At 35.0% G+C, this 14,524-nt stretch overlaps 1 protein-coding gene across 12 annotated transcripts in view; it reads right to left on the reverse strand.

The window, feature by feature from the left end:
- The window catches only part of SPICE1 (spindle and centriole associated protein 1), a 71,150-nt gene extending 57,363 nt beyond the window's left edge, over window positions 1–13,787 (reverse strand). For 6 of the 12 annotated variants that reach the window (XM_081301631.1, XM_081301640.1, XM_081301632.1 and 3 more), the window contains exons 1-4: window positions 13,682–13,787; window positions 6,634–6,732; window positions 4,396–4,443; window positions 111–254 (exon numbers count right to left, since the gene is read on the reverse strand). In XM_081301631.1, coding sequence (XP_081157757.1) covers window positions 111–254; window positions 4,396–4,443; window positions 6,634–6,732 — 291 coding nt within the window. In that variant the 5' untranslated portion in view covers window positions 13,682–13,787. Of the gene's footprint in view, window positions 1–110; window positions 255–4,395; window positions 4,444–6,633; window positions 6,733–13,367; window positions 13,473–13,525 lie in introns of those variants that run through there. The other 6 variants (XM_081301633.1, XM_081301636.1, XM_081301635.1 and 3 more) reach the window with 6 other exon arrangements.
- Between the last annotated feature and the right edge of the window lie 737 nt (window positions 13,788–14,524).

Genomic DNA, 14,524 nt, shown 5'->3' on the forward strand with positions numbered 1-14,524 from the left:
TTATATAGATATAGTAATTACTAGTCTCTATAACGTCAATCAAGTTGAGGGAAAAAGAAACCTATTTATCTCCTTCCTCTAATTCTAAAGGTAATGCATTTTAGCATTACCTCTCTCATGATAGACAATCTTCTTTTCTCAAGACTTGAAGATTCTAGTTTCTGCTTCCTCCATTTTCTCTTCAAAGCTTTTTCTTGGAGTTCCCAGTGCACTAAAGCTCTATTCTTCGATTTATGTATTTCATGACGACGTACCTATATAGAAGGAAAAAATTTATGAAGGAATATTTTTCAGTAACAAAGAGTTTGCTTATTCAGATGGTGGGACAACATAATCTTATTCAATCACTTTTAAATCCTTTCTGGTCCAACATACATATGTTTATATATATTTCACAGCAAATTTTCATAGGCCTCTAAATTTTCAAAAATGATCTTAAAAAAAAGGAGTTCTCTATAACTAGTAGACCTAGTTAAAAAGACAGTGAAAATAGGGCTGGGGATTGGCTCAAGTGGTAGCGCGCTCGCCTGGCATGCGTGCGGCCCGGGTTCGATTCTCAGCACCACATACAAACAAAGATGTTGTGTCCACCGAGAACTAAAAAATAAATATTAAAATTCTCTCTCTCTCTCTCTCTCTCTCTCTCTCTCTCTCTCTCTCTCTCTCTCTCTCCCTCTCCCTTTAAAAAAAAAAAAAAAGACAGTGAAAATAATCTGATTTCTACTTCCTTTGTATAAGACTATCCATTAAACTAGTTTTTCAAATAATAGAACTCATTTAATGGCTGGTAATATCAATTAGTGTGTCAAAACTAATATTTTATACACACACTGACCCAGAACAATGTAAAACAGTGTTTTTATAGCCCTAAGGTTTCATGTGGAAGTGAGTAACAGCAAATACAGAAATCCAGGGAACTGAATTTCCTCAGGCAGAAGAAGAGATATGCAGCCACAGGTCTTAAGAATTAAAAGGGAGGAATTCTCTGAGGTGGCTAAAGAATAAAAGCAGATAACTGACGTTACAAATACTCTAGCATTCAGAACTATGAACGTAAATAAACTTCATATGTCATCTAACAAAATGTATTGTTGAGTTTTCACCATGTAAATAAGAAATCTGTCCACTAAAAGGTTAACAAGCAAATATGCAAGGATTCTGATTCACACACACACACACACACACACACACACACCCAAAGATAATATTTTTTGAGACAATTACAGAAATTTTAACATGTACTACATATTTCCCCAAAATTGTTTTTACTTTTGTTGAATACGATAATGGCACTGTTGGTATGTTTTAAGTCTGTATTTTTAAAATGCAAGCTCAATATGTAGACATAAAATGACATTTTCTCTGGAGTTTGCTTTAAAATATTTCAGCGAAGGAAGAAAATGTGATAAATAAAACAACTATAGTAAAAATTTAATAACTGATGTTTCAAAGGAGTTCTTTATATTTCTGTCTCCACTTTGACTTGAGTTTGTAATTTTTCATTAAAAAAATGTTAAGGGGGAGAGGCTGTAGCTCAGCGGTAGAATGCTTGCCTTGCATATGTGAGGCACTGGGTTCAATCCTCAGCACCACATAAAAATAAATAAACAAAATAAAGTTATTGTGACCATGTACAACTAGAAAAATATTTTTTAAAAAATGTTTAGTCAATTGGGTATCATTATTATTCTCAATAAATACTTAAGGAGTACCTAATAGGATTAAGACTACAAAGTCTACAAAGATAAGTACAATTACATTCTATCTCCCAAAGCATTAATAATCTGCCCAGAGAGACTGGGTATATCCATATAAGGTTAAATGATATGCAACAGATGTCATATACTCACTGTTTTATTTAGATAATAAATGAAGCCACAGTTCAGAGAAGAAAAATGTTGGGCAGTTTCAAACACCAAGACTTCAAATTTACTACAACACTATAGTAATCAAAACTGTGATATTGCATAAAGAAAGCCATATAGATTAATGGAATAGAATTGAAAGTGTAGAATAAACCCTCCCACTAATGGACAATTAGTTTTTCAACAAGACTGCCAAGGTAATTCAATGGGAAAAAGAAGAGACTTCTCAACAAATGATGGTTGGGCAACTGGATATCACTTGCAAAAAAAAAAAAAAAAAAAGAAGTTGAACCCTTCCTTCACACCATATACAAAAATATAAAACTTAAAATTAATCATAAACCTAACTATAAAAGCTAAAACTATAAAACTTTTGGAATGAAAGATAAATCTTTATGAACCATGGGTTAGGTTTCTCAGACATAACACTAAAAGTACAAGTGGCAAAAGGAAAAATAGATAGATTTAACTTTATAAAAATTAAAAACTTTCATGCTTAATGGATACTATCAAGAAAGTAAAAAGAGGGCTGGGGTTGTGACTCAGTGGTAGAGCACCTACCTAGCACATGCAAGGCCCTGGGTTCGATCCTCAGCACCACATAAAAATAAATGAATAAAATAAAGGAATTGTGTCCAACTACAACTAAAAAATAAAATTTAAAAAAAAAAAGAAAGTAAAAAGACAAGTAAAAAAAAATCTGTAAATCATATATCTGAATAAGGAGTTTGTATCCAGAATATGTAAAGAAATTGTATGATTCAACAATAAAAACAGAAATAATTCTTTTAAAATTGACTAAAGGATATGAACAGATATTTCTCCAAAGAGTAAACTAAAAATGGCCAATACACACTTTAAAGGATATTCATCATCTTTTCAACATCATTCCTCACTAGGAAAATGTAAATCAAAATCACAAAGAGCTAGCATTTTATACCCAAGGAGAACTAAAATTAAAAAGATGACAATAACAATAATGTGGAGAAACTGAACACCCATACATACTAGTGGAATAAAAATAATAGAGTGTCTTTGGAAAACAGTTCAGCTGTTATTCAGAAAGTTAAATATGAAGATATTATCTGACCCAGAAATTTTATTCCTAGGTATGTATACAAAAGAACTGACAGCCTGGTTCACGCAAAAATTTCTATACAAATGTTAACAGCAGCAATATTCAAAATGGCCAAAACCAAAAAACAATGCAAATGTTTACCAACTGATGAATGAATAAAATATGGTATATCCATATAATGAAATATTATTCAGTAATAATAAGGAATGGAGTACATATACATGCTACAACATGTATCAATCTTGAGAAAAAAAAATTATGCTGAGAAAAAGAAACTAAACACAAAAAGTCATATATGGTATTCCACTTAAAAGAAAAGTCCACAATAGGCAAATTCAGAGAGCAGATAAGTCATTGACACAGAATGGAAGGAGATAGGCATAGGGAATGACTTAATGGGCATATGGTTTTCTTGGGGAATGATGATAACATTCTGAAATTAGATAGTGATGATGGATGCACAATTCTGTGGATATACTAAAAATCACTGAATTTTATACTTTCAAAGAGTAAATTTTTTGCTATGTAAATTTTATCTCAATAAATCCATTTTTAAAAAACCTACAGTATATTGCACATTAAGGGGACTACAGATAAAGAAAATGTATATTTCAAAAAATCTAAAGAAGAAATTTGAATATATTCACCACAAAGAAATGATAAATGCTTGAAGAGATAGATGTTTACCCTAATTTACACATGTGTATCAAGTCAAACAACCCTACATATATGTACAATTGTTATGTCAATTAAAAATAATTAATTTTTTAAGGGCTAGAGTTGTAGCTCAGTGATAGAGCACTTGCCTAGCATGTGTGAAGCACTGGGTTCAATCCTGAGGACGACATTAAAAAAATAAATAAATAAAATAAAGGTATTGTGTCCATCCACAACTAAAAAAAATTTTTAAAAAAAATTCATTCTGAAATGATAAAAAACACCTATAATAGAAATTTCACAAAAAAGAAAATGGTAGGATTTGAACTAGGATAAAGAAGCAAAGCAAGATTTAGACAGGTGGAAAAGAAAATGGGGAATCTGTTAAAGTAAGGAAAATAGCATGAATTATAGCTCAAATGTAGAAATTTGAGCATGGCATATTCAAGGGATAAATTATTATACTGATAGATCAATATTTTTGTATAATGAAAGAGTAATAAATAATGCTGAAGATATCGACATATAGGAAAAGAGATGTATACAGGGCAATTTTAGACTACAGAGATTTGAAGTGCAAAACAAATCTATCTAATGAAATTCTAAGATTAATTGACGTAACTAGGTAAAATCAAGAAGTCCAGAAGATATGTTTTTGATTTTATCCAGGCATAAGAAAAATTAAATGTAATTGAACAACACCTAAGAAGTCACTATGGTTTCTATTCTGAAGGTCAGAAATCAAATACCAAATGAAACAATGACAACTGACTTTGTTTTTGATATTAAACTTACCAGATCTTCAGGAGTTGCCCGATGAACTGTTAGATCATTCACAGTATTCTGCCAAAAAAAAAGACACTTTAAAAAAAAAAAGTTTTCTTATAAAATATTAACGTTTACTAGGTTCTGATGGCTGGAAATTGATTCAAAATGCTAATACCAAAAATTCTTTCTTTCTAGGAACCAGTTTTCTCAATATAAAATTAACACATTATTTACAGTGTTATAGAAAGTAACAGGCCAATTTTAGATGTCTTACAAAAAATAAGTACTCAGTTACATTAAAACAAGGAATAAACAAGGGTAATATATATTCAAAATGAGTAAATTTAACTAAAATTGTAATCTTCAAACTGTATTCTATAGAATTCCAATTGGAAAGATTTCTAATAGAAAGTATGATCACTACAGAAAGGTTCAATTAGTGTCCACAAATACCTTAAACATAGAAATTATTACAATAAGAGATGAAATATATAGGCATTGCATAACCTTATAAAATATGAAAACAGTGACCTATATAAAAGGCATTAAACCAACATGGCAGGGTTATCTCACTGCACAACTCCAGGAAGTATACCATGAATATCCTATTCCATGTTAATAGCAGCCCCTTGAATGATGTGATGCACAGCTCTAAATAGCAGTCCTGAAATTTGGCACTTTCCAAAATGACATCAGTCATTTTGTCACAGATTTAACAAGGCAGAAAATAAAAACAATTTAAAATTTTACTTTTTTTTTTTTCTCCCAGTACTGGGGATTGAATCCATAGGCACTCTACTAGGCTCCATCCCTACCCCTTCTTATCTTTTATTTGGAGACAGGATCTTTTTAAATTGACCAGATTGGCCTTGAACTTGTAATCATTCTGCTTCAGCCTCCAGAGGTTCTGGGATTATGGGAGTGTACCACTATCACTGGCTGAGTTTCACTTCTAAATGGTGGGATATACTAAGAAAACTGAACCTAAATAATTTCCAATATATTCAAAACTAAATTTTTTGGCCATGATTTGTATTAAGATCAAGGATTTTTCAAGGCAAAAACTGTTATTCCTTACACATTAATGCAGAGAGGTACAACTATTTTTAATAATCCTAGTAAAATTCAGGCATACAAAGAAGTGACATGCTTAGAATTAGCTTTCATGGGGGAAAATATCATTTTACCAGTACTACTATTGCTTAGAACTATTTTCTTTTGAAATTGCTTTAAATCTAATTATAAGCCATTTCAGAAAATGTTTTGCTATTCTTATCAAAATTCTATTAATTAGTTTGATCTCTCCCCATTCACTCCAAAAGATCTATGACTATTTTCCAAGTGCAGTCTACCTCCAAAAAATAAAAATTTTCCAGCACTGGAGATAACAAATGTGTAAACAAGGAAGGTTCTTGATGCAATTTCAAATGATAGGTTTTGATTCAATTTTTGACCAATAGCTACATAATGAATAAATCCTGAACCTCCCAAAGTAACTACTCTGAGGAGAGTATTGGCTAAATACTTATAAAACACTTATAAGTAATTAGCCAATCAGATCTGCCCAAAATATCTGACTAAGGCAGTCAGTGTTATCCAGAATATTCCAAGTCCAAAATAAAATCCCTGAGATCCAAACTAGTCTCTGACTAGTTACTCTCGACAATGGAAAGTAAAGGCACCTAAAGTATAATGTCCATACCTAAGTATCAAGCTGCAAAAGATAATACCAGGTAATACTCAGATTAGAAGCCAGGATTCATATATGTTCCAGGTACTTAAGAGAATCTTGTACTGAATCTGACTACCCTCTGGGTATGCAACAAATAAATCAAGGGGTAAGAGAGCCAGGTTCACTCACGTTTTCAGTCCAAAGTGCCATCCACATAATTATGGTATCACTGGTTATTAAAGGCTAATCTAAAAAAAGTACCAAAATTTAAAAAAATTCATAGACTTCAGTGACACAGGTTAATCAGAGTTGCCTTAGAGCAATGAGTTCTCAAAGTGGAGGAGAAGGGACTTTTTTAAAAAATACTTTATGCCTAGTGAAAATTATAAGTCTTTAAAAGAGCTTGGACATGAGTATCCCAAAGAATTTTGCTTTTTCCTCTAAAATCAAGGATACAACATGCCTAGAAACTTCTTCTACCATATTAAATACTGAGCCCCATTCAAAATACGGTTCTGAGAGGCTAGACCCTTGTCATCGTGTCTATTCCTCCAGAGTAACATTATATTATTTATTATCCCACCTAGACTTACATCCCATTCTTGCTTCACTGAAGTTTTCTTCTTCTTCACTTTCAGTGTTTTTCTTCCACTTCCCCGGGGACAGTAACGGTTCACTCTGACCAATGACATCTAGGAATAATATCAAAAATTTTTTTTAAATGCATGATGATGGTGATGATGATGATAATTGTAACAGTAGTAATATTGGCATCAGCTATCACATATTGTTTCTTATAAGCCAGATACTACTAAGTATAGTATCTTACACATAGTATCTTCTTTAATCCTCACAGTAACTCCATGAAGTACTTAACTGTTTATTACTTATTTTATAGAGAGAAAACTAAGGAACAGAGTTATCCAACTGTAAAGTTCACAGTAAGTAGCAGAGACATAAATATCACTTTAAAAGATATAGAATAGAACTAAAAGTCCAAAACAAACTTACATTCATTGTCAGTTTATTTTCCAATAAGAGTGCCAGGACAATTCAATGGGGAATGAATAATCTTTTCAATAAATGGTGTTGGGACAACTGAATATTCATATAAAAAAGGATAAGCTATCCCACTACTTCATATCATAAAAAAATTTAGTTTAAAATGAATCACATTTAAATGTAAAAGCTAAAACTATAAAACTCTAAGAAATCATAAGGGATGTGGCTCAAGTGGTAGCACGCTTGCTTAGCATGCGTGAGGCACTGGGTTCGATTCTCAGCACCACATAAAAAAAAGATATTGTGTCCACCTAAAACTAAAAAATAAATATTAAAAAAATAAATCATAAGCATAAATATTTGTGGAACTTGAGTTAAGCAATGGTTTCTTAGCTATGGCACTAAGAGTATAAGCAACTAAAAAAACCAAATTAGCATCAAAATTTAAAATTTTATGCACAAAGGCACAATCCTTTAAGAAAGTAAAGTAAAAAGACAAACGACAAAATGGAGAAAATATTTGCAAATTATTGTATCTGATTGTGTTAGCTTTCTGCTGCTGTGAAAAACACTTAGAATAATCAATTTAATAAAGCAAAAGGTTTACTTTGGCTCATGGTTTGAGAGGTTTCAGTCCATGGTCACTTGGCCCTGTTGCTTTGGACCTGTGAGGAACAATACCATGGCAGGAACAAATAGTAGAGAGGCTGCTCACCACACAGCAGCCAGGAAACAAAAAGAGAGATAGGAAGGGATAGTCTCAACATCCCCTTCAAATAAACACCCTCTCCCCAACAATTACCTAACTTCCTTCTACTAAGTAATACCCTCTAAAGGTTCCACCACCTCCCAACAGCACCACTGGCTGGTAACAAAGCCTTTAGCAAATGGACCTTTGCAGGACATTTAAGATCCAAACTATAACACTGATAAAGGATGTATATTCAAAATATATCAAGAATTCTTATAACTCCACTACAAAAAAAAATTTAAAAACAATTTAAAATGGGCATAGGACTTGAATAGACATTTCTCCAAAAAAGATACTACAGAAGGCCAATAAGCACCTGAAAAGCGGCTCAATTTAAGCAATCCCTAGGGAAGTACCAACGAAAATCACAATGAGATATCATCTCACACCATTAGGATTGCTATAATAAAAAACAATAAGCAGTGACAGGTGTGGAGAAATTGGAATTCTCATATGTTTACTGATGGGAATGTAAAATGATATGGGCACTCAGGAAAATAGTTTGGCAATGCATCAAACAGTTAAAAAGCAGCTACCACATGACCCAACAATTCCATTCCTAGGTATATACCCAAGAGATTTAAAAGCATATGGTCACACAAAAACTTATACATAGCTGTATTATTTCTAATAGACAAAAAGTGGAAACATCCTAAATAATTACCAATTGATAAATGTATAAATAAATGTGATATATCCATAAAATGGAACATTATTTGGCAGTAATAAGGAATTTAAGTACTGATATATCCTACAACATGAATACACCTTGAAAACTACATTAAAGAACAGCTGAACACAAAAGACCACATATTGTATAAGAACATTTATCTATGTCCAGAATGGGCAAATCCACTGACATATAAAGTAGATAAGTAGTTGCTTAGGTCTGGAGGGAGGAGAGAAGAGAAAGCTACTGCTAATGAGCAAAGGGTCTCTTTGTGGGATGACTAAAATGTTATGGAATAGTGGTGATGCTTGTACAACTCTGTGAATATATTAAAACCTTCTAAATTGTATTCTTTAAAAGGACAAGTTTTGGGCTGGGGATGTGGCTCAAGCGGTAGCGCGCTCGCCTGGCATGCGTGCGGCCCGGGTTCGATCCTCAGCACCACATACCAACAAAGATGTTGTGTCCGCCGAGAACTGAAAAATAAATATTAAAAATTCTCTCTCTCTCTCTCTCTCTCTAAAAAATAAAATAAAATAAATAAAATAAATAAAAGGACAAATTTTGTGATTACTAATTATCTCTAAATAAAGGTGTTATCTAAAAAAATATAGGAAAATATAATAGTTGCTGGATAAAAGGAACCTAACCTAGTGTATTTTAACCACCTAGATCTTTAACCACTTAGATTTCTAATTTAGTCTGCAGTAGCAAAGGGGAATTGTAATGTCAATAAATCTATATGAATAGAATACAGAAGTTTGTGTATAGTATATCCTCAATGATGCTTATATGCATTATTAATAAAACAATTCTGTGTGCTAAAAGCATCACATTTAATCCCACAACTCTAGGAGGCATGTATTGTCTTGAGAAAAAAATATGGAAGAGAACAATCTGGATACAGACTGGGTACACACTGGGTTTTGCCACTAACTCTAAAATGGAACTAACTCAATATGCAAGGTGTTTAGAATCCCTGCCTGGTAGACTAAGTCCTGCTCAGCTGTCAATAATGATGTCAGTAAAAACAATCATTAATTCCTTTCCCAAATGAGAAAAACAAGGCTTAGAGAGTATAAGTTAATTGCTCAAAGTCACAAAAATAATAAGAAGCGCATAAAACACTCAAAACCAGATCTTACTGATTGTAAAGTATAAGCTAGTAAACTGATAAAACTGGGTTAACTGTGCTTGAGTTCATATTTTCCAAATTTTCTACAATGAATCTATGTTACTCTTTAAAATAGGAGGAATTTTTATTTGAAGTTTTAATATTTAAAGTATTACTCTTATTTAGACAGTAAAATTCCACCAGCCTCAATTCTGAAAAACAGTCATGAATCTGAAGGACACAAGGGCTTCTGAATAGTCAAAACCAGTTGTCAAAAGGCCCATATATTTGCTTCTTTTCATAGAAGAAGCCCTGATATAACAACAAAAATTTAAGAAGTCTTTTATCATGCTATTTGTACACTAATAATGATTTGTGATAGAAAATACAATGCATCCAAACAAAAAAAAATTTAAGCAAAAATTTATGAAAATTAATAAGGACATGATCAAATACCTAAGTATTAGCATGAATGTGAACAGTTGCCAATTTTAACACAAGAAAATGTTATTCAATGAAACCATATTCATGTGACACAGTGATAAAACAAAGGTATGCATCTGTTTTCATATTTTCACTTGGTAATTCAGCCTAGTAAAGCTAGTTGTGAATGACCTCTAATGAGTCCCACCCTTGTATAACTTTCCCTTATGTTTGGGCAGGAACTATGACTTGTGATTGCATTATGTTACACAACATAGTCTTAGATATGACCATAGCAAAAGATGCTCTCCTACTGGCCTTGAAGAAGCAAAATGCCACATTTTGACTGTGGAAAAGGCCCATGGCACAGAACTCAAGTAGCTTTGAGGATCTGAGGGCAGTACTCAGTAAGAAGCTGAGGGCAGCATAGGGGAGGCTCAGTGATACAGACATCTAAAGGAAATTAATTCTGCCAACAACCTCAGTGAGTCTGGAAGTGGAGTTTACCAAGTTGAGCCTCCAGATACCAACGCTGATTGGCCAACATCTTTCTTACAGCTTTGTGAGACCCTAAGCACAGGACTCAGCTAAGCTTGTCTAAAGTCATAACCTATGGAAACTGAGACAATGTCAGAGTTTGAATGTGGTTCATCCCTTCTGAAACTCATGTTAAAATTGGATTGCCTTTGTGGCAGTGTTGCAAAGTTGGGCTTTTAAGAGATGATTGGGTCATTAAAAGAGATTGATGCCTTTCTGAGGACTGGCTTAATTCTCTTGGAACTCGATTGGGTATATCCAGAGAGTGGACTGTTTATAAAAAGTGGCTGCCCTCTTGTTTTGCCTCTTCTGACCATGTTATGAAGCAACATGAGATTTATACCAGATGTAGCTACCTGATCTTGGATTTCTCAGACTCCAGAACTATGAGCTAAATAAAACTTTTCTTAATAAATTGCCCAGTCTCACATTTAATGCATCAGAAAAGAGATGAAGACAATAATGTGTAATTGTTTTAAATCACTAAATTGTGGTAATTTGTTAAATAGTAAACTAGCAACCGGCTGACTCTAAATAAGCCCTGTAAGATCACTAAGATTAAGTAATTATGCAGCTAACTATCTCTGGCCTTCCCTTTGCCAACAAACTTCCTAAAGAGGCAAATTTTAACACCTATTTACTAACATAATTACACCTCAAGTTTCTGCTAACATAAGAACTCTGATCCCATCTTTGCACTGAAAAATGTTCTCTTGAATATCACCAATAGTGGTGATGATATTTTTCTCAAGAAAGGATCAGATTTTGTGGTTTAACAAAGAAATTTTGTGCCACTTATAAAAACCAGAGATCATAAGAATGCAATATTTAGCTGGGGATGTAGCTCAAGTGTTAGCACGTTTGCCTAGCATGCATGAGGCACTGGGTTCGATTCTTAGCACCACATAAAAAATAAAATAAAATAAAGATATTGTGTCCACCTAAAACTAAAAAATAAATATTAAAAAAAGAATGCCTTATTTACTGCTAATACGTGAGGACAGAGATATTCTGATGGTTTACTGTGCTAAGAAATCAAATAAAATTAATACAGCCCAGAAAATCCAGGCCTATCTTTGGAAAATCTGAAATACTACCAACTTTCCAATTACTAAAATTACTGGTTCATTCTTATTTCTCAGGCACTTTCCTTCAGTGCAGACTCTCAACTCTTAGAAGACTTTTCCTCCATTGGGTTCCATGACATTCTTTCTCCTGTTTTTTTTCCCCCTCCCTCACAGAATATTCTGACTCCTCCTCACATACATCTTAAGCAAGGACTCTACCCAGTTCTTCCCCAGCCCTATTACCTTTCCATTAAATCCAATAATTGTTTGGGGAAGTAGATTATATACCATGTTCTGGTTGGGCACTGGAGATAAAATACTAAAATGTCTAATATCATGTCAGTTCTTATAGAACTTACTTTTTAGATCACCAAGGGATATTCACATCTTCCCTCAGGGATCTCACCAAATCCCTTAAACGAAGCAGTGAATACGGTGGGCACACAAACTGCTGAACTGAGTACCAAATCAAAAATTCATACCTTTCCTAAAAATACTAAATGTTTATTTCTAACTGCCACTGTACAATATCTCCCAAATATCTCAAAGACAGTATACAAAATGCAGCTCATCATCCATATTCCCTTCAACCTCTAGTTCTTGATATATAATTGGGTGCTCAGTAAATGCCTGCTGAATTAATCTGAACTTACAGAATTGTAATCCTTCTAGTTGTTCCAGTTTAAAACCTTAGCTAGCATCACAGCCTTCTTGTCTCTTAAGTCACTCAGATACCAGAGCCTATTAATTCTTTACCTAAGATATGTCTCCCACCTATCCATTCTTTTCTATTTCTTAGGAACATTTTTTCCAGGTTCTCATCATTTCTTTTGTTTTCCTTTCACTCAATCATTCATTCACTTCATTATCCAACTAATAGTTCAACAAATATTTTAAAAGAGCTTGCTAACAGCCAGGCACCTGATACAGCAAGAAAGTAGAATCATCTGTGCCCTCACAAGAATTTTTCAGAGCACCACAATTAAACAAGTCACTATAATAAAAAGCAACGAGGGAAGTAAATTCCATGTGCCATGGAAATACCTAACTTACTCTACACAATGAGATAAGGCTGCTTCTTCTCCCTACTCACCCAAAAAGTTTAATCTGAGAGCTGAAGCATGAATAAGTTAGAAGGGGTGAAGGGGATGTTCCAGGCAGGAGAGAAGGCACTTCAAAAGCTTGATGAGTTTCATTTAACAAAGATTTGAGAGAGTGATAGGCTGAAGAGCCTAGAAAGAAAGGCAGAGGGGCAGATCATGGCCTTGGAGTCAGGGCAATTTGAATACACAAAAAACCACTGAAGAACTTTAATCAGGGAGTTAGAACAGAATTTTAACAAATACACTTCGACTTATATGGGAAATAAGGTCTCTTTCCAAACCCTTTCATTAACCCTACCTAGATACATGAATAGAGTATAGATCTCAGTCCTTTACTCACTTCCTTAAAAGAGCTAAAGGGTGCCCCATTGTTGTGAACCCAGCTTCAGAGCTCCCCCTCCATGTGACCCGACTGACCTTTCAGTTTTTTCCTCACATCTCCCACACATCCCAAAACCAAGCTCTCACCTTTACACATAGTTCCATTCTTTTTTCTGTGCCTGACACACCCCTGAGAAGCTCACTCCATTCCCTACCGGGTTTTCTCCTCCTAGCCTCCTCAAAACATTAGAGGGCCCTTCTCAGAAATCCCTCTGAACACCCATCAATCGAAATGATCCTCCCTGTCCCAAAGTACCCCAAGGTAGCTCGTCTCCTCACCTGCTGGACCGTAAACCCTTTGAAAGACACAATCGAGTACCCTCAATTTTCAGCTCGCTGCAAAAGTGCCCAAAAGCAGTGTGCATGAGCACACTTAGGTGCGCCGAGAGCGCACTAAACGCTAAACAGAAACACAGAAACACACAGTCAAACCACACAGAGTGTCGTCGGGCCTACTGTAGTAAGGATCCCGGACCTGGGGGACAGAAAGAGACACCACTTCGGTTCTCCCCACCCTGTCCGTAGTCCGGGTCCCTGCGGCTTGAAGGGCCTGGGGGCTGCAGACCTCCTCCCCGCATCTTAACCTGCCTTACTGTTTTCCGACTGCCTCCACCGCTACTAAAACTTCAGGCTCAGGAACCGCGGAGCGCGCCACAGGTCAATGCAGCCCGCGGCTTCCGGGCTGTTGCCTGGGTTACCAGAGCCCCGCCCCACGCCTTTGCGCATATCCGGCGAGCTCAGTGCGCCTGCGCTTCCCAGAATCTGACTCTGCTCTGGGACCAGGTTCTTAGTGTCTCTTTTCAGCCGGTGAGCTCTCTGTGGCATTCACCGCAAAGCATTGAAAGATAGGCAAGTAGTGTTAGTCAGGGCCTTCAGAATTCTCCAAAAGGACAGACGTGCCGGGCGCGGTGGCGCGCGTCTGTAATCCTGAGGGGATGGGAGGCTGAGGCTGTGAAAGATCGCCAGTTCAAAACCAGCCTCAGCAAAAGTGAGGCTCTGAACAAGTCAGTGAGACCCTGTCTCTAAATAAGATAAAAAATAGGTTTAGGATCGAGTGCTTCTGAGTTCAATCCCCGGTACAAAAGAAAAAAGAAAAAGAGAGACATTAGGCTTCGCATATGGCACTTATTTGCTTTCCCCTGTTTTAAAATGTTTATTACCACTTACCTGTCTACCAGAGAGTATGCTAGTTTCAGTGGGAACTAAAAATAGACAAGTCTCTGTCCTCAGGAAGCTTAAGCATAGTAGCAGAAAGCTAGCAAAGACACGAATGTAAGAGTAAAACGGTGATGAATACTAAGAATGAAGTATACTAACTAAATACTGAGTTTATTATAGGAATAGTTGAATATCTAAGGAAAGCCTAGATGCAAAAATGAATAGTTACCAGGTAATGGAAGAGCATTTCTGCAGAGGCAACTGCATATACAAAGGTG

This window comes from Spermophilus citellus (genome assembly GCF_964194105.1).
Source record: "Spermophilus citellus genome assembly, chromosome: 7".
Lineage (NCBI taxonomy): Eukaryota > Metazoa > Chordata > Mammalia > Rodentia > Sciuridae > Spermophilus > Spermophilus citellus.